This window comes from Rhinatrema bivittatum, chromosome 9 (assembly GCF_901001135.1).
Source record: "Rhinatrema bivittatum chromosome 9, aRhiBiv1.1, whole genome shotgun sequence".
Classification (NCBI taxonomy): domain Eukaryota; kingdom Metazoa; phylum Chordata; class Amphibia; order Gymnophiona; family Rhinatrematidae; genus Rhinatrema; species Rhinatrema bivittatum.
Window position 1 is genome coordinate 30,753,462 of NC_042623.1, and position 25,691 is coordinate 30,779,152.

The 25,691-nt window shown below is 45.5% G+C and overlaps 1 protein-coding gene across 1 annotated transcript in view; it reads right to left on the bottom strand.

The window, feature by feature from the left end:
* Positions 1–22,226: 22,226 nt before the first annotated feature.
* RBM28 (RNA binding motif protein 28) overlaps positions 22,227–25,691 on the bottom strand; it is a 79,033-nt gene continuing 75,568 nt past the window's right edge. Inside the window, exon 19 of the mRNA XM_029616013.1 lies at positions 22,227–23,699. Within this exon, the coding sequence (XP_029471873.1) occupies positions 23,577–23,699 (123 nt within the window). The 3' untranslated portion in view covers positions 22,227–23,576. The remainder of the gene's footprint in view (positions 23,700–25,691) is intronic.

The window sequence follows — 25,691 nt, forward strand, 5'->3', positions numbered from 1 at the left end:
TTGTGCACCAACAACACTGCAAGGATGCACCAGTCTGGTTGACTCTGTCAGTAATATGTTGCTAATTTCAAGTCAAGGAGTTCACGCCATGCGTGCAATGCATTTTTATTCTCTTTCACAAAATAACGCCCCACCATTTCTCTCTCTCCAGATTAGAAAATAAATGGCACATAGACCATAAATAATTTAATACTGAAAATTACATTCTGAAAACCTGTACTGGATCAGCTTAGGAATTACCTAAAAATATTGTACAAAAGATTTTGAAAATTACCTAGGTCCTTCCTTCATGCGTCAGATCAGAAACATTCACATCTGAAAACGGGACCTATATTGTCTCAATAGCTCAGGTACCAATATTTTTAGATAATATTTACAAATATCCAATAAAAGTTATCACAGCCTGCCAAGAATACAATTTACCCCACGAGACAAATCTGCCATCAAAACACTCCCAGGACTCAAACAGCAACAACCCTATCCAGGGAAAGGCGGCGCTGCAATTAAACCAGGCCCTAGAAGGCCAACACACCTCCTATTGGAAAAGGACAAGTCAGACGCCTATAAAAGACTTCTACACACTAGCAGAATCCCTAACTTTGATCATCCGTGCAGAACACAGACAAACCCTCACCAAATGCAAAATAAGAAGCCACAAATTAGAAATAGAAGCAAGCACACAAAAACTAAACTGGAAAGCCCAAGAAGCCAGACTCTGCAGTGCAACAGTAGAAAATTAAACATCACCACTCCCAAACATTGCTGTCCCCTGCCCCTGCTCCTGATTCTGCATATCCTAGGCCTGGATTAAGATCAAAAGATGCCATCTCCTCTCACCCCAGAAAACCCCCCCTCCCCAGGCCTCCCCGCCACTATCCGCAACCCCATCTTACCCTACCCTCTCCCCACCATCCCTGATCCCACTCTCTCCACCCAACCTCTTCCAATGCCATCCACCTGAGCCCACCTCTCCCCATCCCCTGACTTCCCCACTCTCCAACCCCACACAGCCTCCATCCGCCTGTCATTCTCTCTCCCCCTGCACAGCAGCATCAGGAACCTCTCTAACCGAGTCCAAGACAACAATGTCTTCCAACTCCTTACCAGCGGCAGCTCTCTCCTTCAGACTGGCAGGCCTGCTGGGGGACCACGATGCCTGCTGGAGCCAGGAGAGCAAGGGGGCAGTGTTCAGCCTTCCCACCCAAGTGCAGCAAATGGAGGCAGAGGCAGTAAGGGCGGTGGTGGCAGACGAACCAGGAGGCAGACATCGCTAATTTCTTTTCTTCCCAGACGTCTTCCCTGTAAGTAGCTCTGATTCGTCCCGCCTCCTGCACAGACTCAGGAACAAAAACACGGAAAAAGCAGTGCACATCCAGAATATAAAATATCCAGAATACTGCATGTACCTCTCCCTCTCGTTCTTCTTCAGATTCTGCGCGGGAGCTGCTGGCAAATTGGAGGCAGCAGCAGGACCTGCTGCGCTGCCTGCACGGAAGATGTCAGAGAAGAAAAGAAATTAGTGGTGGTTTTTGCTGAGATTCAGGGCAAGGGCCCTGTGTGCTGGTGTTAATGATGACCCTGCAGCCTTAACTGAAACATGGGGTAATCTGCAGAGAGCGGCAGTTACTACTAGGGATGTGCGTTCATTTTCAATGAAGTAGACAATGGCAACAAAATAGTCTATTTCGTCTTGTTTCGGGAGCCCCACAAAATGAAAAAAAATGAAATTTTGGAAAAGTTAGTATTTCATGTCAGCGCACACTAACGGGACTAACTGAGTCTCGTTCGTGTGCACAAACTATAGTTTTCCTTTTTACGGTCTTAGTGTGCACTAACAGAACTTAGTGCGCGCTAACTAGTTTTCCTATTTACAGACTTAGTGCGCACTAACTGGGGGTTAATAGTGCACGCTAACTAGAAATGTTACCAATAAGATAAATAATGTCAATTTGGGAGCAGTTCATTAGCTAGAGGTATGGTTCTGCATTCCCATTGGCTGTCTCCTTAGTTACTTGTTTGTGTTGCCAAGGTTGCAAGGTGGTATTTGTGGGGGGATGGCCAGTGCCTGGTAACAAATGTAAACAAACAAGTGATAATAATACCATCAAGTTCTAATCAGAATAAGCAAAAGCATGTAATGCTTGGGGTGGTGATTGGTGAGAGAGAGGCAGCCTGTTGTGTGTGGGGTGGGACTAATCATAAGAATATAACATAAGAACATAAGAAATGCCATACTGGATCAGATCAAGAGTCCATCAAGCCCAATATTCTGTTTCCAACAGTGGCCAATCCAAGTCACATGTACCTGGCAAGTACCCAAACATTAGATAGATCACAAGCTACTATTGCTTATTAATTACCGTCATAGCCGTTTATGGATTTAATCTCTAGGAACTTATCCAAACCTATTTTAAATCCAGTAACACTGACTGCTGAAACCACATCCCCTAGCAATGAATTCCAGAGTTTAACTATGCAATGAGTGAAAAAGAATTTTCTTTGATTTGTTTTAAATGAGCTACTTGCTAACTTCATGGAGTGCCCCCTGGTCCTTCTATTATTTGAGAGAGTAAATTATCAATTTACATTAGCTTGTTCAAGTCCTTTCATGATTTTGTAGACTTCTATCATATCCTCTCCTCAGTCATCTCTTCTCCAAGCTGAACAGCCCTAAATTCTTTAGCCTTTCCTCGTAGGGCAGCTGTTCCATATCCCCTTTATCATTTTGGTCGTCCTTCTCTGCACTTTCTCCAGTGCAGCTATATCCTTTTTGAGATGCGGTGACCAAAATTGCACACAGTATTCAAGGTGCGGTCTCACCATTGTTGCGACCGACGCTGCTCGTCTCCACTCCGCCCTCCTCACCTCCTTGGCGACTTCCTCTTGCTCAAGTGGAAGGTTGGCTGCCGCGGCATCATTCTGCCGTCTTCCTCCAGCGTCTCCGGAGCAGCTCGATGCTGCAATCTGCCATGTTTCACAAGGGCCTAAGGGCGCGTGCGCGGCGCGGCCCCGACTGATGTACCAGCAATGGCGCGAACCTCAGGAGCATCCCCCTGAGATGACGTCAGCAGTACCGGATATAAAAGGTCTTAGAAATCGCTAACTATCGAGTTAGCAAAGGTTATGTTACAAGGATTCATTCTAGCTGTTCTGCCTCCTCGGACTTACCAGGGCTACCCGCTCCTCGGGGGCCTCGCTCTCTCTTTGTTTTTCAGGTCACAGTCAGGAACCGGCACTCACTCCTCGAGGGCCCATGTTCCCGGACTGGTTGCTGAATACTTATTCTGCCTGGAAGTCATCGCTGCTTACTACACCAGTGAGTTACTCTCTTTCTCTCAGCGCTTTCCCTGGAACCAGGTACTCGCTCCTCGAGGGCCTAACTCATTCCAACTCCTGGACTACTTCTAGAGACTATTGTGTGAGTGTTACCATCAAGGTTCAGTTCCTGAACTCTGCATACTCTGCCTACTCACTATCAGCCCGATCCAGTAAAGTCCGTGGGAGAGCGGACTAACGCCCGCTCTCCCGGCGCGCGCACCGGCCCCTCGCCAGTGCGAGCGATCCAGTATTTAAATTAGGCGACACGGTGCAAACGAGGAAAAGGAGGCGCTAGGGACACTAGCGCGTCCCTAGCGCCTCCTTTTGGCCTGGAGCGGCGGCTGTCAGCGGGTTTGACAGCCGACGCTCAATTTTGCCGGCGTCAGTTCTTGAGCCCGCTGACAGCCACGGGCTCGGAAACCGGACGCCGGCAAAATTGAGCGTCCGGTTTTCGGCCCGACAGCCGCGGGCCGAATTCAAAATTTTATTTTTTTTTTTTTTTACTTTTTTTTACTTTTGGGGACCTCCGACTTAATATCGCTATGATATTAAGTCGGAGGGTGCACAGAAAAGCAGTTTTTATTGCTTTTCTGTGCACTTCCCTGGCGCCGGAAGAAATTAGCGCCGACCTTTGGGCGGCGCTAATTTCTTAGAGTAAAATGTGCGGCTTGGCTGCACATTTTACTTACTGGATCGCTCGGGAATACCTAATAGGGCCATCAACATGCATTTGCATGTTGAGGGCGCTATTAGGTGCCGCGGGTGGGCCGCGTGTTTTCCTCCCCTTACTGAATAAGGGGTAAGGGAAAACACGCGTCCAGAGCAGGGTGACAGTGCGCTCCGACGGAGCACACTTTACTGGATCGACCTATATATTCAGTTTCTCTATAGCTCAGTTATCCAGGATGAGGTACTACAGCCCTACCGGACACTTCCAGCTCACTACTGCCACCTCTGGTGGTTCAATATACTGTTTAATAAAAGAACTAGTATGTGTCTGTCTCCATACTCTGAGCCTGACCGGTGGTGCCTCTTGGGATCTTCCCCCGGGGGCGTGGTCATCTGCCACCGGCCCAAGGATCCACCCACAACTATCTCAAATACCAACACCATAGAGTGATATAGAGGCATTATGCCATCCTCCGTTTTATTTTCCATTCCCTTCCTAATAATTTCTAACATTTTGTTTGCTTTTTTGATCACCACCGCACACTGGGCCTATGATTTCAATGTATTTTCCACTATGACACCTAGATCTCTTTCCTGGTTGGTAAATCCTAAGATAGAACCTAACATTGTGTAACTACAACAAGGTTATTTTTCATTATATGCATCACTTTGCCCTTGTCTGCATTAAACTTCATCTGACTTTTGGAAGCCCAATCTTCCAGTCTCACAAGGTCCTTCTGCAATTCATCACAATCTGCTTGAGATTTAACTACTCTGCATAATTGTGTGTCGTCCGCAAATTTGATCACCTCACTCATCGCACCCCTTTCAAGAGCATTTATAAATATATTAAAAAGCACCGGTCTAAGTACAGATCCCTGAGGCACTCCACTGTTTACCCTTTTCCACTGAGAAAATTGACCATTTAATCCTGCTCTCTGTTTCCTGTCTTTTAACCAATTTGCAATCCACAAAAGGACATTGTATCCTATCCCATGAGTTTTTAGTTTTCTTAGAAGCCTCTCATGCAGGACTTTGTTGAATGCCTTCTGGAAATCCAAATATACCACATCTACCGGTTCACCTTTGTCCACATGTTTATTCACCCCTTCAAAAAAATGTAGGAGATTTGTGAGGCAAGACTTCCCTTGGGTAAATCCATGCTGGCTGTATCCCATCAAACCATGTCAATCTAAATGTTTTGTGATTTTATTCTTTATAAGAGTTTACATAATTTTTCCTGGCACTGAAGTCAGGCTCACCAGTCTATAGTTTCCCGGATCACCCCTGGATCCCTTTTTAAATATAGGAGTTACATTGGTCATCTTCCAACCTTCAGGTACATTGGATGATTTTAATGATAGGTTACAAATGTTTACTAATAGTTCTGAAATTTCATTTTTTAGTTCTTCCAGAACGCTGGGGTGCATACTATCCGGTCCAGGTGTCAATCAGGCCTACCACATCTTCCAGTTTCACTGTGATTTGGTTCAGTTTATCTGAATCATCACCCATGAAAACCTTCTCTGGAACGGGTATCTCTACAACATCCTCTTCAGTAAACACTGAAGCAAAGAAATCATTTAATCTTTCCATGATGGCCTTATCTTCTCTAAGTGCCCTTTTAACTTCTTCATCATCCAACGGTCCAACCAACTCCGTTGCAGGCTTTCTGCTTCGGATATATTTTAAAAGGTTTTTGTGAGTTTTTGCCTCTATGGCCAACTTCTTTTCAAATTCTCTCTTAGCCTGTGTTATCAATGTCTTACATTTAACTTGCCAATGCTTATACTTTAACCTATTTTCTTCTGAATGATCCTTCTTCCAATTTTTGAATGAAGATCTTTTGGCTAAAATAGCTTCTTTCACCTCCCTTTTAACCATTCCAGTAATCGTTATGCCTTCCTTCCACCTTTCTTAATGTATGGAATACATCTGGTCTGTGCTTCTAGGATAGTATTTTTTAACAATGTCCATGCCTGTTGCACACTTTTTGCCTTTGTAGCTGCTCCTTTCAGTTTGTTTCTATTTGTCTCATTTTATCAAAGTTTCCCTTTTGAAAGTTTAGCACTAGAGCCGTGGATTTACTTACTGTTCCCCTTTCAGTCATTAATTCAAATTTGATCATATTATGATCACTATTGCCAAGCAGCCCCACCAGGTTACCTCTCTCACCAAATCCTGTGCTCCACTGAGAATTAGATCTAAAATTGCTCCCTCTCTCGTCGGTTCCTGAACCAATTGCTCCATAAAATTGTCTTTTATTCCATCTAAACTTTATCTCTCTAGCATGCTCTGATGTTTCACTTACCCAGTCAATATTGGAGTAATTGAAATCTCCCATTATTACTATACTACCAGTTTGGTTATCTTCCATAATTTCACTGTCCGCCTCACCATTTTGGCCAGGTGGACAGTAGTATACTCCTATCGCTACACTCTTCCCCAACACACAAGGGATTTCTACCCATAAAGATTTGTACATTTAGTCTCATGCAGGATCTTTATCCTGTTGGACTCTATGCCATCCCAGACATAAAGTGCCACTCCACCACCAAGATGCTCCTATATGTCATTGCGATATAATTTGTACCCCTGTATAGCACTATCCCATTGGTTATTTTCTTTCCACCATGTCTCTGAGATGCCAATTAAGTCTATGTCATCATTCACTGCTATACACTCTAATTCTCCCATCTTACTTCTTAGACTTCTGGCATTAGCATACAAACCTTTCAAAGTGTGTTTTCTTTTGTATTCTGCTTTTCAGTTGTCAGAGATAAATTGGAATCTTTTAACTCAGGTGAGTTTTTAATTACAGGCATTTGGACTACCTTTGTTATTAGTGGAACCTCACTATCAGGATGCCCTAACTCTGATGCTTCATTACTATCCTTTGAAGATATCTGCCTCTGAACCATGCACTGCTGAGCGACTGTCGGCTTTCCCCTTTGTTCTAGTTTAAAAGCTGCTCTATCTCCTTTTTTAAGGTTAGCGCCAGCAGTCTGGTTCCACCCTGGTTAAGCTCCCACTCCTGGGAGCTCATCCCTTTGGAAAAGACTCATCCTTCCCCAAAAGGTTCCCCAGTTCCTTTCAAAACTGAATCCCTCTTCCTTGCACCATCGTCTCATCCACGCATTGAGACTCTGGAGCTCTGCCTGCCTCTGGGGACCTGTACGTGGAACAGGGAGCATTTCAGAGAATGCTACCCTGGAGGTTCTGGATTTAAGCTTTCTTCCTAAGAGCCTAAATTTGGCTCCCAGAACCTCCCTCCACACATTTTCCTATGTCGTTGGTACCCACATGTACCACGACAACTGATTCCTCCCCAGCACTGTCTAAAATCCTATCTAGGTGACGCATGAGGTCTGCCACCTTTGCACCAGATACACATGTTACCAGACGATCCTCATGCCCACCAGCCACCCAGCTATCTACATTCCTAATAATCGAATCACCAACTATGACAGCCGACCTGACCCTTCATCCTTGGCAGAAGCCCTGGGAGCCACATCCTTGGTGCGAGAGGACAATGCATCACCTGGAGAGCAGGTCCTTGCTTCAGGATCATTTCCTACTACACCAGGTTGATGCTCTCTGATCATGAGCCCTTCCTCCTCCAAGGCAGCACCAGGGATGCCAGACTGGAGTTGGGACTTGGCTACTATGTCCCTGAAGGTCTCATCTATATACCTCTCTGTCTGCCTCAGCTCCTTCAGGTCTGCCACTCTAGCCTCCAGAGATCGGACTCGTTCTCTGAGAGACAGGAGCTCTTTGCATCGCATGCACACATACAACTTCTCACCGGTGGGTAAAAAAATCATATTTGTGACACAATGCAAAAGAGTAGGAGTCCCCCCTCTTGCTGGTGAGAGGGGAAGTGACTGGGATGACTGTCTGGGGTGACATGTGGGAGAGAGAGGCAGCCTGTGGAGGGGGTGACTGGGTTAACTGTATGGGGTGACAAGTCACCCACACACACACCAGGATGAAATCTCTCTCTCTCTAGTCACCACCCAACTAGTCTCTCTCCCACCTGTCACCCCATATATTCACCCAAATCACTTCCCCTCTCACCATACCCCCTACCCCCCACCCCCCACCCAAACACACAGACTCACACCAGGAGAATTCAAAGTATGCATATTCCAAAAATGCCATGTCCTTGTTCCTAAAATACAAACAGATTGGCAAATTGTAAATATGCAGTTGCATTACATGCTTTTGCTGACTAGAACTTGATGGTATTATTACATCACTTGTTGTTTACACTTGTTACCAGGCACTGGCCATCCCTGCACAATACCACCTTGCAACCTTGGCAACACAAACAAGTAACTAAGGAGATTGCCAATGGGAATGCAAACCATACCTCTAGCTAACAAACTGCTCCCCAATTAACACTTTTTAACTTATTGGTAACATTTCTAGTTAGTGAGCACTAAGTCCATAAATAGGAAAACGAGTTAGTGCGCACCAGCTCCAAAATTAGCAAAAATAGTTAGTGCACACTAACTCTGAAATTAGGAAAAATATTAGTGCACGCTAATGGGACTTAGTGTGCCCTAACAACTAAGTCCTGTTAGTATGCACTAACTCCGAAATTAGGGAAACCCAAAATAAGTACCTCCCAAACCATTTAAAAAACAAAATCAGATAATACCTGAAACGAAAACATGAAAAAAATCAGTGCACATCCCTTGTTACTACCATAAGAAACTTGCTGGGCAGACTGAATGGAGCAGTTGGTCTTTTCCTGCCGTCATTACTATATATAATACTCTGATCCAGTAAAGTTGGAGAAATGATGTCAATGTCCCTTGGCATAGCAGGGAAATAGCTATTTTCACAAGGATTTTGGCAAATCATTCTATTGGGATTAGGTATGTGGAGAAGTGTGGGGGTGGGCTGAAATAATAAAAAAAAAACATTGGCGATCTTATTGGCATTTCCTGCTCCAAAATTTGGTTCATAAAACCTAAGCCACGCAAGCTGTATCACAACACTGCTCTATTGAGTAGCAGGAGGTACTGTGTTCCTGTCACTTTATTGCACCATACACACAATCTGTTTCTTCTAGGGATGTGAATCGTTTTTTGACGATTTAAAATATCGTCCGATATATTTTAAATCATCAAAAATCGTTAGGGCCACGATACAATACCAATTCCCCCGATTTATCATCAAAAAATCGTAAATCGGGGGAAGGGGGAGGGCAGGAAAACCGGCACACTAAAACCCCCTAAAACCCACCCCGACCCTTTAAATTAAATCCCCCACCCCAAATGCCTTAAATTACCTGGGGATCCGTAGCGGCGGTCCGTAGCTTAAATTACCCCTGGGTCCGTAGCTAAATCGGGGGAAGGGGGAGAGCAGGAAATCCGGCACACGAAATCGTGGTGTCTTCAGCCGGCACCATTTTGCAAAATGGCCGCCGCAAAATGGCGGCGGCCATAGACCAATACAATTCGACGCAGGAGGTCGTTCCGGACCCCCGCTGGACTTTTGGCAAGTCTTGTGGGGGTCAGGAGGCCCCCCCAAGCTGGCCAAAAGTTCCTGGGGGTCCAGCGGGGGCCCTGGAGCGATCTCCTGCCGCGAATCGTTTCCGTACGGAAAATGGCGCCGGCAGGAGATCGACTGCAGGAGGTCGTTCAGCGGGGGTCTGGAACCCCCGCTGAACGACCTCCTGCAGTCGATCTCCTGCCGTACAGAAAATGGCGCCGGCAGGAGATCGACTGCAGGAGGTTGTTCAGCGGGGGTCTGGAACCCTCGCTGAACGACCTCCTGCAGGCGCCATTTTCCGTACGGAAACGATTCGCGGCAGGAGATCGCTCCAGGGCCCCCGCTGGACCCCCAGGAACTTTTGGCCAGCTTGGGGAGGCCTCCTGACCCCCACAAGACTTGCCAAAAGTCCAGCGGGGGTCCGGAACGACCTCCTGCGTCGAATCGTATTGGTCTATGGCCGCCGCCATTTTGCGGTGGCCATTTTGCAAAATGGCGCCGGCTGAAGACACCACGATTTCGTGTGCCGGATTTCCTGCTCTCCCCCTTCCCCCGATTTAGCTACGGACCCGGGGGTAATTTAAGCTACGGACCGCCACTACGGACCCCCAGGTAATTTAAGGCATTTGGGGTGGGGGATTTAATTTAAAGGGTCGGGGTGGGTTTTAGGGGGTTTTAGTGTGCCGGTTCACGATTTTAACGATTTTAACGATACTCTAAACACCCAAACGGCGACGATACGATTCCCTCCCCCTCCCAGCCGAAATCGATCGTTAAGACGATCGAGGACACGATTCATATCTCTAGTTTCTTCATACCTGCAGGTTTGTGCCTGGAGTCCAACTGAGAACTGAGTGACAGGCAGGACTGTCACAAGGGATGGGGCAAGGAGTTCAAAAGGGGACACCAAAAGCAATCCCTGCCTGGTGCACCATTTTGTCCAGGAACCGATCTGGTGATAGGTTTCAGCCTAGCACGTGCATTGCTGCACACTCACAGCGTAGCTCTCCTTAGACTCAGACTCCTTCTGGACTCAGCCAGTTCTGTGCTGCTGTGACGCTTTCTGGATGCTGGCAGCAGGGAAGGAAGTCTGGCTTCAGATTCCAACAGATAGCTCACAGATTCCAGCCTCCTGCGATTTGCTTTGATAATTTATTTTAATTCCGGTGAGGATGGGTGCTGCTGCACTTGAATGAATGAATAGCCAGTTTACCTGATGTAACCCCAGGTCAGAAACACACAGCCACAGACGCACAGGTGCTGCCTCTGATTATGATAGGGAACGCTGGGACTTCTTAACCTCAAACTCATACTATTCTCCCCTTCCCCTGCCAAAATGAGAACAGATGGCTCCTGGAAACAGAATGATGATGCAATGCTTTGGGCTCTATTAAATTCAACATAACTTGGATTTTTCCCGTTATGAGAAGTGTCTGCTGCTGGTCAGGTGTGCAGCACCAAGTCTGATACGGATTCTTTGTAGGTGATGGCAACTTTTATCAAAATCAACAGCTGAAGTAGGGACCAATGTAGATTCAAGAGGCACATCTTTGGATTATTCTTGTTTAGTTCAATAAAAGGTATCACAAATTATGTAGTCTGGACTGCCTCGACTCTGTCTGCATCTCTTCCCGGATGTAGTCTCCACAACTGGACAGAGTACTTCAGATGGAAGCCATGGTGTAAATCATTTAAGGGTTGGGTGGTTTTTTTTCGTTCATGGCAATAACACTCGGAACATGTAATTTAATCTCCAACAGCTCATCTTGGCTGAGTAGCAAGCCTGCTTGTAATGCCAAGCCAACACATTGTTCATAATAAAAGCAAAAATAAGATAACACTTGCACTGTAATTCTACAAGGCTTGCTTTGGCACTTTAGACTGAACATAGCTGGTGTTAAAAGTGCTGATTAATGTAGCAGACTCAAAATCCTCATCCCAAGAGTTCTGGTTCTTTGCTGGACTCGTTATATCTGCTACAAGGCGAGACCACATCAGCAATCTTTATTCTACTGAGAATTCCAGTGGCATCCCAAGAAAAGATGTTACAGGCTTTCTGGGGGTGAGACCACATCAGTAAAAGTGGGGCTTGGCTATTGGGTCACCCAAAAATTAGAAACATAGAAATGACGGCAGAAAAGGACCAAATTCTGCCCAGCAAGCTTCCCAAGGCAGCAACTGCCACTCCGTGCAATCATCCCCTCGCCTTATATAACCCATAAAAATTGCAGCTAGCAACATTTTTTTTTTACTGGGTTATGAGCTTTCTTGAAAATTCAGACGGTGCTGCTTGACCTGTTTTGCTTGTGAATTTGGCTGTAGTAGTCCTGCGCTTTTTCCCTTATGTCTGCATTATCAGTATCCCAGACCATAGAAGTCGTGGCCCTCTTGGGTATTGGCTGAATCCAATTCCCCTTTTACCTTGCTGCCGAAGTAGGGAGCAATGCTGCACTTAAATTAAAAATATCAAGGTTTAACGGTTAAGATTAGTAATCACCATGCCTTCTGCTCAGGGTAGTAACAGCCGCACCAGCAAGTTAACCCCATGGACGCGTTCTGCTTTTTCCCTTATCTCTGCGTATCAGTATCCCAGACCATGGAAGTTGGGGCCTTTGGTTATCATCTAAATCCAATTTCTATTTCTCCCTCTACCATCTAAGCAGGGAGCAATGTTGCAGTTGCATTACAAGCATCAAAGCATATTGGTTAAGGGTAGTAATCTCCATGCCTTCTGCTAAAGGTAGTAACCACCATACCAGCAAGTTACCCCCCCACACACACACACTTATGGGAGGGTGATAGAGGGAGACAGGAAAGGGGGTGAGTTAAAGGGAGAGTGGGAATAGCATGAAAGCAAACAGTCTAAAATTACAAAAATGTATGGTGATTGGCAGGTATCTAAAAGAAAAAAAAAATATATATATATATATATACCATGCTGTATGTATTCTAATGTTAATAGAAAGATTTAACAATAACCCACTGTGAGGTTCCAGGGCCAAGAGAAGCTCTGGAGGAGGGTCTGAGGTGAGACATGTAAACTGACTGTCCATTTGGTACATATATGTCCATCAATATTTCACATGCCACAAACATATAGACCAATTCATTGTGGATATCCTGAAAACCCGACTGGCTGGTGGGCCCCCAGGACAGGGTTGGGGACCACTGATATAGACAACTCCAATTAATGTAAAGGAGATGAGAGGTTGACAAGATGATCTCCTGTTTTGAATACCAAACCTTACGCCACAAAATCTGATACTGTATCAGGAGCAACTTTTCTCCCATCTTCTCTTCAGCCTGCTCTTGTCAGAGACATTAGGGATGTGCATTCGTTTCATATTACATGCTTGTATAGAAAACAAATGAAACGAATGCACATCCCTAAGAGACATCATGCCTGGTCTCCTGAATCTTCCCCACCAAACTTTCCTTCTCTGGTCAAACTGCTTGTTTCAATGACTCTGTAAGTAAACAGAAACTGATGCAACCTCTGCATGGTACAAAATTGCTTTTATCAGCTGTTTGTAAAGCTATTTTGTATCTCCAATTCTATATATGTCATATGAAGTGTTTTGTCTCTCCTGATGCAGCGATGTGGCGAAGAGGGAGCCACAACTTCTTGAATATTTGTGATCTGCTTCAACTGTTCTGAATAAAATAATTTGTCTTTTTTCTCAACCTGTGGGAGCTGGACATACATTTTTTGAATTTACTTCACCTCACAGTTATCTGTGAGATTATAGTCTGTGAGGATTTCTTTTTCCATGTTTTACTCTGGATACAAAATTAAACATGACATTTTTCTGCAGTCTTTAATGCAAAATGACTACTTATTTACTTATTTTAATAGACTGAAAATAACAGTAAATATTGCATGTGCAAAAAAATCTGGATACACAGTTGATTCATTACTGCTTTTTTTTAAAGTTGTTAATAAGGGCCAAAATGTTTATTGACTCAATAGGCTGTTAATTAGGCAGGTGAAGACAATTCCACAGCTGAACAAATCCTCTAATCTGTCTAACCGCTCAGGTTGTAATTGTTGTTCTGTCTAATTTCAACAATATGCTCCTCTAAGCAGCAGCTGGTTGAGCATTTGAAAATGAAGATAATTCACTCTTTCAAAGCAGGGGAAGGCTATAATATCTAAATGCTTCCAGCTAGCAAATTCAACTGTCAGAAACATTGTTAAGAAATGGAAGTTATGGTCTATGGAACTGTTGAAGTGAAGGCAAGATCTGGAAGACCAAGAAAAATGTCCAATAGAACTGCCCGAAAACTGGTCAGATCTGCAAAACAGGAACCACAAATCCCTGCAAACGACCTGCTAAAACATTTTAGTTGAGACTGGCATACTTCTCCACATCTACATGAGACAGCTGGCAGAAGGAAACATTTTCCACAACCTCATCACAAAAATGATCACATTTATTTATTTTTATTTGCGTTTTTTCTATACCTGCATTCATGTTTAGAAACCACATCATGCCGGTTTACATGCAACAAGGGGTGAGAACAAAGAACGGAACATAAACAAGTGCAAGGAGATCAAAAGTTACATTACAACAAGGGTCTTAAACTTGGAGGAGAGATAAGAATAGGAGAGCAGAACTGTAAGGATTACATTATTTACATTATATACATTATACTGTGAAGTTTTTTGTCACATGTACATAACATTTTGCTTCATTGGGTTAGATCACAGGTTTATCAGGCCCAGCATCCTGTTTCTAACAGTGGCCAATCCAGGTCACAAGTACATGGCAGGATCCCAAGGGTAGATAGATTCTGTGCTGCTTATCCCAGGGCTTTTAATGTAATGCAGCTTCACCTTAATAAATCTATGGACCCTTTCTCCAGTAACCTGTCCAAACTTTTTTAAATGCTGCTACATTAATAGATTTCACCACAACCTCTGACAAGAGTCTAGAGCTTAATTATGGATTGAGTAAAAAATTTAAAAAAATGTTCACGTATTAGTTTTAAATGTATCACTCAGTAACTTCATTGTACGTCCCCTAGTCTTTGTAATCTTTGAAAGAGTAAACAGATTTATGGTTACCTGTTGCATTCCACTCACTATTTTATAGACCTCTGAAGAGTCCTGACCCCTTTAGCCATTCCATCCTCTTTATCATTTTAGTCACCCTTTTCTGTACCTTTTCTAATTCTGCTATATCTTTTTTGAGATGTGGTGATCAGAACTGCACACAATATTTAAGATGAGGTCTCACCGTGGAGTGATTCAGAGGCATTATGATGTTCTGTTTTATTCTCCATTCCTTTTCTAATAATCCCCAGCATTCTATTTGCTTTCTTGGCTGCTGCTGCACACCGAGCAGAAGATTCAATGTATTATCAACTGTAACACCTAGATTTTTTTCCTGAATGAATATTTATTTATCTTTTCCTGAATGAATATTTATTTATCAAGTTTTATATTCCGTCGTTCGGTTTCATCATCACAACGGTTTACAAGTTTCGATCGGTGTAAGATATTTTAATATGGAACCTTGCATCATGTAGCTATAATTTGGGTACTTTTCTCTTAAGTTCATCACTTTGCACTTATCCGCATTTATTTATTTATTTATATTTTCCATTTGCAGGCCCAATCTCCCAGTTTTGCAAAGTCCTCTTGCAATTTCTCACAATCCTCTTGTGATTTAACAACTTTGAATAATTTTGTCTCTTTGACAATTTGATCATCTCACTCGTTCCCATTTCCATGTTGTTTATAAATATATTAAAAAGCAGTGGTTCCATAACAGATCCCTGGGACACGGCTCTATTCACCATTCTCCATTGCAAAGGTTTACCATTTGACCATACTCTCTCTTTTCTAGCTTTTAACCAGTTCGCAGTCCATAATAGGACACTGCCCTCACCCCATGACTTTCTAATCTCCTAAGACGTCTCTCTTGAGGGACTTTGTCAAATACTTTCTGGAAATCCAGATATATTAAATCAACTGGCTCACTTTTATCTAAGTTTATTTATGCCCAAAAAAAAAAAAAATGCAGATTTGAGGCAAGACTTCCTTTGACTAAATTCATGTTGGCTTTGTCACATTAAACTGTCTATATGTTCAGAAATTTTGTACTTTATGATAGTTTCTAACATTTTGCATGGCATAGACGTAAGTCTCACTGGTCTGTAGTTTCCTGGATCACTCTTTGATCCCTTTTTAAAAGTTGGTGTAACATTGGGAACACTCCAGCTTTTAGGAACCAGAGATGATTTGAATGATAGTTTACAAATTAATAATAGCAGGTCTGCAATTTAATTTTTCAGTTCTTTCAACACGCTGGAATGTATACCATCTGGTCCAGGTGATTTGCTATTCTTTAATTTGTCAATTTGCCTTAGTACATCTTCCAGGTACACTGAGATTTGTTTCAGTTCTGTTGAATCATCACCTTTGAATATAATTTCTGGCATGGGTATCTCTCTTACATCTTCCTCAGTAAAGACTGAAGCAAAGAATACATTTAGTTTCTCTGCTAGGGCCTTATCATTCCTAAGTACTCCTTTTACCCCAACTGACTCTCTCACTGGCTCTTTACTTTGAATGTACATAACCTTGATAAGCCTGAAACCTTTTGAAACAAAGTACTCTTGGACTGATAACATGAAAACTGTTTGGCCACAACCACATAAGATACATTTGGAGAAGAATGGGTGATTTACTTGAAGAAAAGGACACAGTGTCTACAAGAATAGGGCTGGATTTATTATGCTTTGGGGCAGTGTAGCAGCCAGTGACACAGAAAATACTGTGCAGGTGGAAGGAAGAATGCATTCAACTAAATATCAACATATCCTGGAAGTCAATGTCCCACATTTCATGAAAAAATTGAAGCAGAAAATAGGTTGGATATTTCAGCAAAAACATACCTCTAAAGCCACTGTGAAGTACTTACAGGAAAGAAAGATGAAGATTTTGAAATGACCGTCTCAGTCCCTGGACCTGAATATTATATATAAAAAAAACCAAACCTGTGGCAAGATCTCAAACATGCAGTGCATGTAAGGAGACCTAAGAAGATTTCTGAGCAGAATAGTTCTGCAAGGAAGATAGGGGAAAAAATTCCAAAAGCAATAGCCTCCTAGCTGGGTACAGAAACACTTGGAAGCAGTTATTTCTGCCAAAAGAGGTGCTAAAACGTACTGAATGTGTGTCCAAACATTTGCACATGCCATATTCTTCGGTTTTTTATTTCAATCTGTTCGAAGTCAGCAAATAAATAGAAATTACGCTTTCAATTTTGCAGAAAGATGTTGCATTTCATTTTATACTATCTCGAGGTTGCATCAGCTTCGGTTCACTCAGAGATTTATTGAAACAGTTTGATCAGGGGTGCCTAAACCTTTGCACACAACTGTACATTTCACTGCACCGTTTATTTGTGACTTAAGTGTTTTTTGTAGATTGCTGGTTGTGAAGAACTGAAGGGAAAACTCAAAAATCAATTGGGATCTAGAGTACTGCACCAGGAATGGCGCTTGGCCGATTGGAGCAGAGTTTTTAGTAAGTGGCTCAATTTATTTGTTTCAGTTTATTATTATGCATGGCATTTGCTATATAACGTTTTGTATACTTGTAACTTTAGGATGTGCATCTACTATCCACAACGTTTGATCTGTACATCGCCTCAAGCCTTAGTAATTAGATGATTAATAAATATGGTAAAATAAATAACTTGAGGATCATATTTGCCACCACACTGTCCCAAAGGCACTAAAATAAAATACAACTGCATTTAATTGCCCAAAAGCGTTAGCCAAATTCTAGCAAAAACTGGGCTGCTGGTTAAAATAAATTACACTGGGGCGATAGTGCCTGCCATTGTGCAAGTGTGACCTCCTTTCACTCAGCTTGGGGGCAGCCATGTTTGCCAAATCCTCCTCTCGTTTCCATCTGGAAAGCAGCGATCCCAGGCAGTCAAAACATCTGTGATGTTTAAAAGAAAGGAACCATGAAGCCAAACACCTTGAAGCACTTCCCTTACGGGAAAGGGAGTCACTTTGGATTGCATTACTGGCAAGCCCAGTCTCCTGCCGGGATCTGTCACCCTAGTGAGGCTGGCAAGGTTTGGCCTATGGAAGGCAGGCGTGATGGCCCAGGAGAGTGAGTCACTGTTTGACATTAATACTGTTCTGATCACCCCACCTCCCTCTCCTTCATAAGAACAGAATGTCTTCTCTTCCCCTACAATCTCCCTCACACTGCCACCCCATGTCATCATGGCGAGACACTGCAATCTGCACAGACAGGATGATGCAGGAAGTTCTGGGACGGCACCAAAACAGATCACATAAAATCTGCATCTTGCCACATTAATCTCCGGCTGCAATCACGCTTGGTTTGGTGTGACAGAGAAAATGTTAGTAACCACAAGATTCACAGCAGAAAGGCAAGCTCCACACACACACTGCCCCACCACAGGACACGTACAGCACAGGCAGCAGCAACAGGGCAAGCTTCCCTCTCACACTACCCCACCACAGAACAGGGACAGCACAGGCAGCAGCAGTGCAAGCTTTCGTCTCACACTATTCCACCACAGGACACGTACAGCACAGGCAGCAGCAGCAGTGCAAGCTTCCCTCACACACACACACTGCCCCACGACAGAACAGGTACAGCACAGGCAGCAGCAGTGCAAGCTTCCGTCTCACACACTGCCCCACCACAGAACAGGGACAGCACAGGCAGCAGCAGTGCAAGCTTCCCTCACACACACTGCTCCACCACAGAACAGGTACAGCGCAGGCAGCAGCAGTGCAAGCTTCCCTCATACACTGCCCCACCACAGAACAGGGACAGCACAGGCAACAGCAGTGCAAGCTTCTGTCTCACACTATTCCACTACAGGACATGTACAGAACAGGCGGCAGCAGCAGTGCAAGCTTCCCTCACCACACACTGCCCCACCACAGAACAGGGACAGCACAGGCAGCAGCAGTGCAAGCTTCCCTCACACACACTGCCCCACCACAGAACAGGGACAGCACAGGCAGCAGCAGTGCAAGCTTCCCTCACCACACACTGCCCCACCACAGAACAGGTACAGCACAGGCAGCAGCAGTGCAAGCTACCCTCTCACACACTGCCCCACCACAGAACAGGTACAGCACAGGCAGCAGCAGTGTAAGCTTCCTTCACACACACTACCCCACCACAGAACAGAGACAGCACAGGCAGCAGCAGTGCAAGCTTCCCTCTCACAGTGCCCCAACACAGAACAGGTACAGCACAGGCAGCAGCAATGCAAGCTTCCCTCACACACACTGCCCCCACTGCCAAACTAAAAGGAGCAATTACAAAAGCAACAAATCTGTATGTTAGAAAAGTAAACAAAAGTAAAAGAAATAAGAATCCAATCTGGTTCACAAAGGAGGTGACTGATGTAATAAAAGCAAAAAAAAAGCAGCTTTTAAGAAATATAATGAATTCTAAAAAGTGGAACACTGAGGATTATCTGGCGAAACTGAGGCAGATGAAAAAAGTAATCAAGAAAGCAAAAAGTCAGGCAGAGGAAAGGATTGCCAAGGAAATAAAGCGAGGTGACAAAACATTTTTCAGGAGAAAGGTACATAGTGGTAGAGTGAAATTGAAAGGGGATAAGGCTTAATGCGTGGAGAGAGATGAAGAAATATTAAACAAATACTTCAGTTCAGTGTTCACTAAGGAAGACCTGGAGAAGGACCGTCACTTGTTATCAAGTCTGTAGAAGGGGGTGGAATAGACGAAACTCCGTTTACGGAAGAGAATGTATGGGAAGAGCTAGGAAAGCTGAAAGTGGACAAAGCCATGGGGCCTGATGAGATTCACTCCAGAATACCGAGGGAGCTCAGAGATGTGCTGGTGGGTTTGCTGTGTGACCTGTTCAATAGATCCCTGGAAAAGGGCGAGGTGCCTAGTGACTGGAGAAGAGCGGTGGTGGTCCCGCTTCACAAGAGTGGGAGCAGAGAGGAGATTGGAAACTACGGGCCGGTTAACATCACCTCAGTGGTGGGAAAATTAATGGAGACTCTGCTGAAGGAAAGGATTGTGAACTATCTACAGACAGAAGAATTGCTGGACCAGAGGCAGCATGGATTCACCAGGGGAAGATCCTGTCAGACTAATCTGATTGATTTCTTTGATTGGGTGACTAGAGAACTGGATCAGGGAAGAGCGCTCGATGTAATTTACTTGAATTTTAGTAAAGCTTTTGATACGGTCCCACACGGAAGACTCATCAACAAGATGAGAAGCCTGGGAGTGAGCTCCAAGGTGGTGGCGTGGATTGCAAACTGTTTGACGGATAGAAGACAATCTATATATAAATCTATATTTATATTTATATAAAGTTATATGTAACTTTGCTCCACATGTCTAGCTGGTTTTTTCCCCTTGTTTGATGTAAACCAGTACGATAAGACTTGTCTTGAATATCGGTATAGTAAAAACTAGTAAATAAATAAATAAATAAATGGCACCTGCTCTGAAGAGAGAGCAGTGTTAAGCGGAGTGCTGCACAGATCGGTGTTGGGACTGGTCTTGTTCAATATTTTTGTGAGCGACATTGCGGACGGGATAGAAGGTAAAGTTTGTTTTTTGGCGGATGACACTAAGATTTGCAACAGAGTGGACACGCCGGAAGGAGTGGAGAGAATGAGGCAGGATTTAAGGAAGCTGGAGGAGTGGTCAAAGATATGGCAGCTGGGATTCACTGCCAAGAAATGCAGTTAGGCATCTGGGGTGTGGTAATCAGAAGGAACTGTACGCATTGGGGGATGAAGGGCTGATGTGCACGGAGCAGGAGAGACACCTTGGGGTGATAGTGTCTAACGATCTGAGGTTGACGAAGCAGTGTGACACGGAGATAGCCAAAGCCAGAAGAATGCTGGGCTGCATAGGGAGAGGAATATCGAGTAAGAAAAGGGAAATGATAATCCCCTTGTACAGTTCCTTAGTGAGGTCGCACCTGGAGTACTGTGCTCAGTTCTGGAGACCATATCTCAAAGGAGACAGAGACAGGATGGAGGAAGTCCAGAGAAGGGCGACCAAAAAGGTGAATAATCTACATAAAATGACTTATGAGGGAGAGGTTGAAGAACCTGAATATGTATACCCTGGAGGACAGGAAGAGCAGGGGTGATATGATACAGACCTTCAGATAATTGAAAGGTTTTAATGATCCATGGTCGTCAACAAATCTTTTCCATTGGAAACAATTTAGTAGAACCAGGGGTCACGATTTGAAATTCCAGGGAGGAAGACTTAGAACCAATGTCAGGAAATATTTCTTAACTGAGAGGGTGGTGGATGCCTGGAATGCCCTTCCGGAGGAAGTGGTGAAGACTAAAACTGTGAAGGATTTCAAAGGGGCATGGGATAAACACTGTGGATCCCTAAAAAGCTAGAGAATGAGAATAAATAAAAAAGCTTAACCAGCACACAGCAACAATTACTACCCTTAAGAGAAACATGGGGGTAACCTGCATGGAGTGGCAGTTACTACCTTGGGAAGCTTGCTGGGCAGACTAGATGGACCTTTTTGGGTTTTTTCTGCAGTCATTACTATGTTACTTTGCCCCACCACAGAACAGGGACAGCACAGGCAGCGGCAGTGCAAGTGCAAGCTTTCCTCACACACTGCCCCACCACAGAATAGGTACAGCACAGGCAGCAGCAATGCAAGCTTCCCCCATACACATTGCCCCACCACAGAACAGGGACAGCACAGGCAGCAGCAGTGCAAGCTTCCCTCTCACATATTCCACCACAGAACAGGTACAGCACAGGCAGCAGCAGTGCAAGCTTCCCTCTCACATATTCCACCACAGAACAGGTACAGCACAGGCAGCAGCGGTGCAAGCTTCCCTCACACACACTGCCCCACCACAGAACAGGGACAGCCCAGGCAGCAGCAGTGCAAGCTTCCCTCTCACATATTCCACCACAGAACAGGTACAGCACAGGCAGCAGCGGTGCAAGCTTCCCTCACACACACTGCCCCACCACAGAACAGGTACAGCACAGGCAGCAGCAGCAGTGCAAGCTTCCCCCACACACACTGTCCCACCACAGAACAGGGACAGCACAGGCAGCAGCAGTGCAAGCCTCCCTCACACACACTGCCCCACCACAGAACAGGTACAGCACAGGCAGCAGCGGTGCAAGCTTCCCTCACACACACTGCCCCACCACAGAACAGGGACAGCCCAGGCAGCAGCAGTGCAAGCTTCCCTCACACACACTGCCCCACCACAGAACAGGTACAGCACAGGCAGCAGCAGTGCAAGCTTCCCTCACACACACTGCCCCACCACAGAACAGGGACAGCACAGGCAGCAGCAGTGCAAGCTTCCCTCACACACACTGCCCCATCACAGAACAGGTACAGCACAGGCAGCAGCAGTGCAAGCTTCCCTCACACACACTGCCCCACCACAGAACAGGTACAGCCCAGGCAGGAGCAGCGCAAGCTTCCCTCACACACACTGCCCCACCACAGAACAGGGACAGCACAGGCAGCAACAGTATAAGCTTCCCTCCCTCGCTGCCTTTTATGTATTTCCATTACAACAATAATGTTGCTGCAACAATATGTTTTCCTCTGAATTTGTTTTTCTCTGAAGTCCGAGAATGCTGGGAATGCAAGACTTGGCAGGATTCTGCGGCAGAGTGATAGAAGATCTGTGTGCGCCTGAAACGCCTCACACCAATCTGAGCACAATTAAATGCTACTCTAAGAATAAGGCAGCGCCCCCTCGTAATTAATTCCATCGCAGTGAGCTTTTTTTTTTTCTCAGATCCCCTTTTCTTCCAGTGACGTTTAATAGCTAAAAATATATTTGTGTGTGACAGATTAAGAAACTCCTGAGTCAGAGCAAGCACTGGGCAGCCCATGTTCTTCTGAAACATTCACAGGTGATCTACCCTCCTTCCAAATGTACACAAAGACTTGAACGAATCTAAAATGAGGCTGGGGCGATATTAAAACGTGAAGCAACACTTTCTTCCCTGCAGTGTGCGAAAGCTGGGGGCCAGCGCCCTTCTCAGCATTCACCAGTTCACCTCTAACAGGGCTCGGCTGGATTTTACTCAGCGCTCATGAGCGGCCGGAGGCTTAGGCATGGAGGGGGGTGGGGAGAGGGATGGTAAGGAGGGAAGCCTTTGCGTTGGGGTAAGACACGGGCACGGTGTATAAAGGGAGGCTGGGAAGGGTGTATTAGGGGACACGGCTGTAACTTACTAGGGAGTGGGGGGGGATCAGTTTATTTTGTAGATAGGGGGAGCAGGAGCTGTTCTGTATTTTAAATCAAGGAAGGTCAGGAATCCAGGTTTAGGGGTGGGCAGGGGGCGGGAGAGGGGTGTTCTGTCGTCTTTTGCGGCTCAGGTGGTGTCAGGAGTGAGGGGTGCGAGTTAGGACAGGGTTCAGGGTTTTTCTTTTTGTACGGGGCGAGGGGTATGGGCTGTGCCGTTCCTTCACAGTAAAGCCACAAATAAGGGGAGCGAATGGCGTTGTCGCGCAAGACGTGCCCTGCAATGTTTCAACTCTATTTACTTTTCAGTAAAACATGCTTAAACGCCCCTATTTTAGTTCAAATAAAAGAAATAATACATCTGTACACAGACGGAAAAGGTGAACCCACAGCCACCCAGCTGATGACATCAGAGCTGCACCGATGTCACCGATGTGTGATGTCACTGCTTAGGTGATGGTTTATTTCAGGTTCAGGAACTCTGAATGGTGATGTATTTTCAATGGTTACGAAAGTTAAAATCTGATTTTACGGCTGTCTGGTCTTTAGAGACAGGTTCAGGGGGGTAACATCCCACGCAGTCTCCAGCGATAGGCACACTGGGAGTTTGTGTGTGTGTAAACCCTAATCCAGTACAGAGTTGCACTAGACCCGGCCCAGGACTGTCTCGGGGTTTTCTCCGTCACAGTGTTTAAATGTCATGGCTGGGGTGAGGAGCAGTCGCCATGGCGCTTCACGGCTGGGGACAGGTGCAGGCCTAGCCACGAACAAACGCTGCCGTCTCTGCCCCAGCGCAGCACACGCCAGCTTCTCTGCCGCCCTCAGCTCTCAAACCACTTGCTTCGTCTCATGGAGACAGCGCTGCCGGTGCTCCCCAAGATCTTGCACTTGTACTGCTCCACCATCTGGTTAAATCGCGCTTCTGATTTGTTCATCTGCTTTTTCTGGGAAGAGGGAACAGAGAAAACACAGAAGTTACTGCAAAATCAGAACTCTGCTTGTGCTTTGGCCTATACTGGAAAAGAAAATTGGTTCTTACCTGCTAATTTTCGTTCGTGGGATCAGTCCAGAGAAGTGGTTTGTGTATCCCTACCAGCAGATGGAGTCAGAAAACCAAAACTTTGGGCACTGCCATATATTCTAGAGTGCCACCTGCAGTCCCTCAGACTTGTCCTGTACCCAAGCCCATGAGAACAGAACTAAGAAGCGAGCGGTATCCGAAACCAACTGGAATACCTCATCGCTCGAGACAAAAACCAACAGAAAAAACAACTGCTCCATCAAACCATACTTCAAAAAAAGGAGCTTCGGGATAAAGAATAGGCCAACACTAGCCAACACAGTCTTTCGGAATCTGAAGGAAGAGGTGGGCCTCTGGACTGATCCTTAGTACTACTGGAATGAAAATTAGAAAGTAAGAACCAATTTTCTTTTCCCAGTACGTACAGGATCAGTCCAGAGAAGTGGGATGTACCCAAGCCACCCTACACTGGGCGGGAACCCAAAAGACCAGCTCTCAGAACACTCTCACCAAAGGACGAGTCATCAGTCGCTTTAACGTCCAATCGATAATGCTTAGTGAAAGTGTGAATAGAAGACCATACTGCCGCTCTACAGATCTCCTGAGGCGACAGGAGTTGACACTCTGCCCAGGAAGAGGCCTGGGCCCTAGTGGAATGTGCTCTAAAACCCGCAGGAACTGGCCGGCCACGGACAATATACGCCGAGCAAACTGCTTCCTTGAGCCAACGAGAAATGGTTGCCTTAGAAGCCTTATTCCCTTTTCTTTGGGCCCCCAAAGGGAATGAACAAGTGATCCGAACAACGGAAGTCATTAGTAATCTCCAGATAATGCAAGAGGGCGCGTTGTACATCCAAAAGATGAAAGTCCCTGTCCTGGGCAGAGTCCCTGGACCAATGTGGAAAGCCAGGAAGGTCAACCGTCTGGTTTACATGAAAGGTCGAAACTACCTTAGAGACGAAGGACGGAACCCGTGCGCAAAGTCACGCGATCGTCGTGAATCCGCAAAAAGGGTTCCCGACGCGACAACACCTGCAATTTGGAAATCCTACGAGCCGAGCAAATGGCCACCAGAAACACCGTTTTCAAAGTCAGATCCTTCAGAGAAGACCTGTGGATAGGTTCGAACGACGCCACAAAGCACCTGCAGAACCAAATTCAAGCTCCACTCTGGGCACACCGAACAGACTGGCGGACGTAAGTGCTGGATTCCCTTAAGAAAACGCGCAATATCTAGATGCACTGCCACCGAATGACCGTAGAACCTGCCCCGCAAGGCACCAAGCGCCGCAACCTGCACCCGAAGGGAATTGAATGCTAACCTCTTAGCGAGACCCTGCTGCAGGAAATATAGAACTCGAGGGATATCAGCCGTCAAGGGATCGCATTCTCGCTGAGCACACCATGACTCAAAAATCTTCCAGACCCTCACATAGGCCATGGACGTGGCCACACGCCGCGCCTGGAGGAGAGTGGAAATGACCTGCTCGGAATAGCCCTTCAAGCGTAAACGTCGCCGCTCAAAAGCCAGGTCGCAAGAGAGAAGTGATCCTCCCGATCCAAAAATATGGGTCCCTGATGGAGAAGACGCAGCAGATAGGCCAGCTGCAATGGGCCTTCGAGAGCCAGACGCACAAGATCTATGAACCACAGACTTGGCCATTCCGGTGCTACGAGAACCACCTATCCTGTGTGCAACTCTATTCAGCGAAGGAACCGTCATATGAGAGGCCAAGGCGGAAAGGTATACAGGAGGATTCCCGTAGGCCAGTGATACACCAGAGCGTCAATGCCCACTGAACCCTGCTCTCATCGACGACTGAAAAAGCGTTTCGTCTTCGCATTCGCCCAGGTTGCCATCAGATTCAACTGAGGAACTCCCCAACGGATGCAAATGTGGTTCCACGCCTCAGCG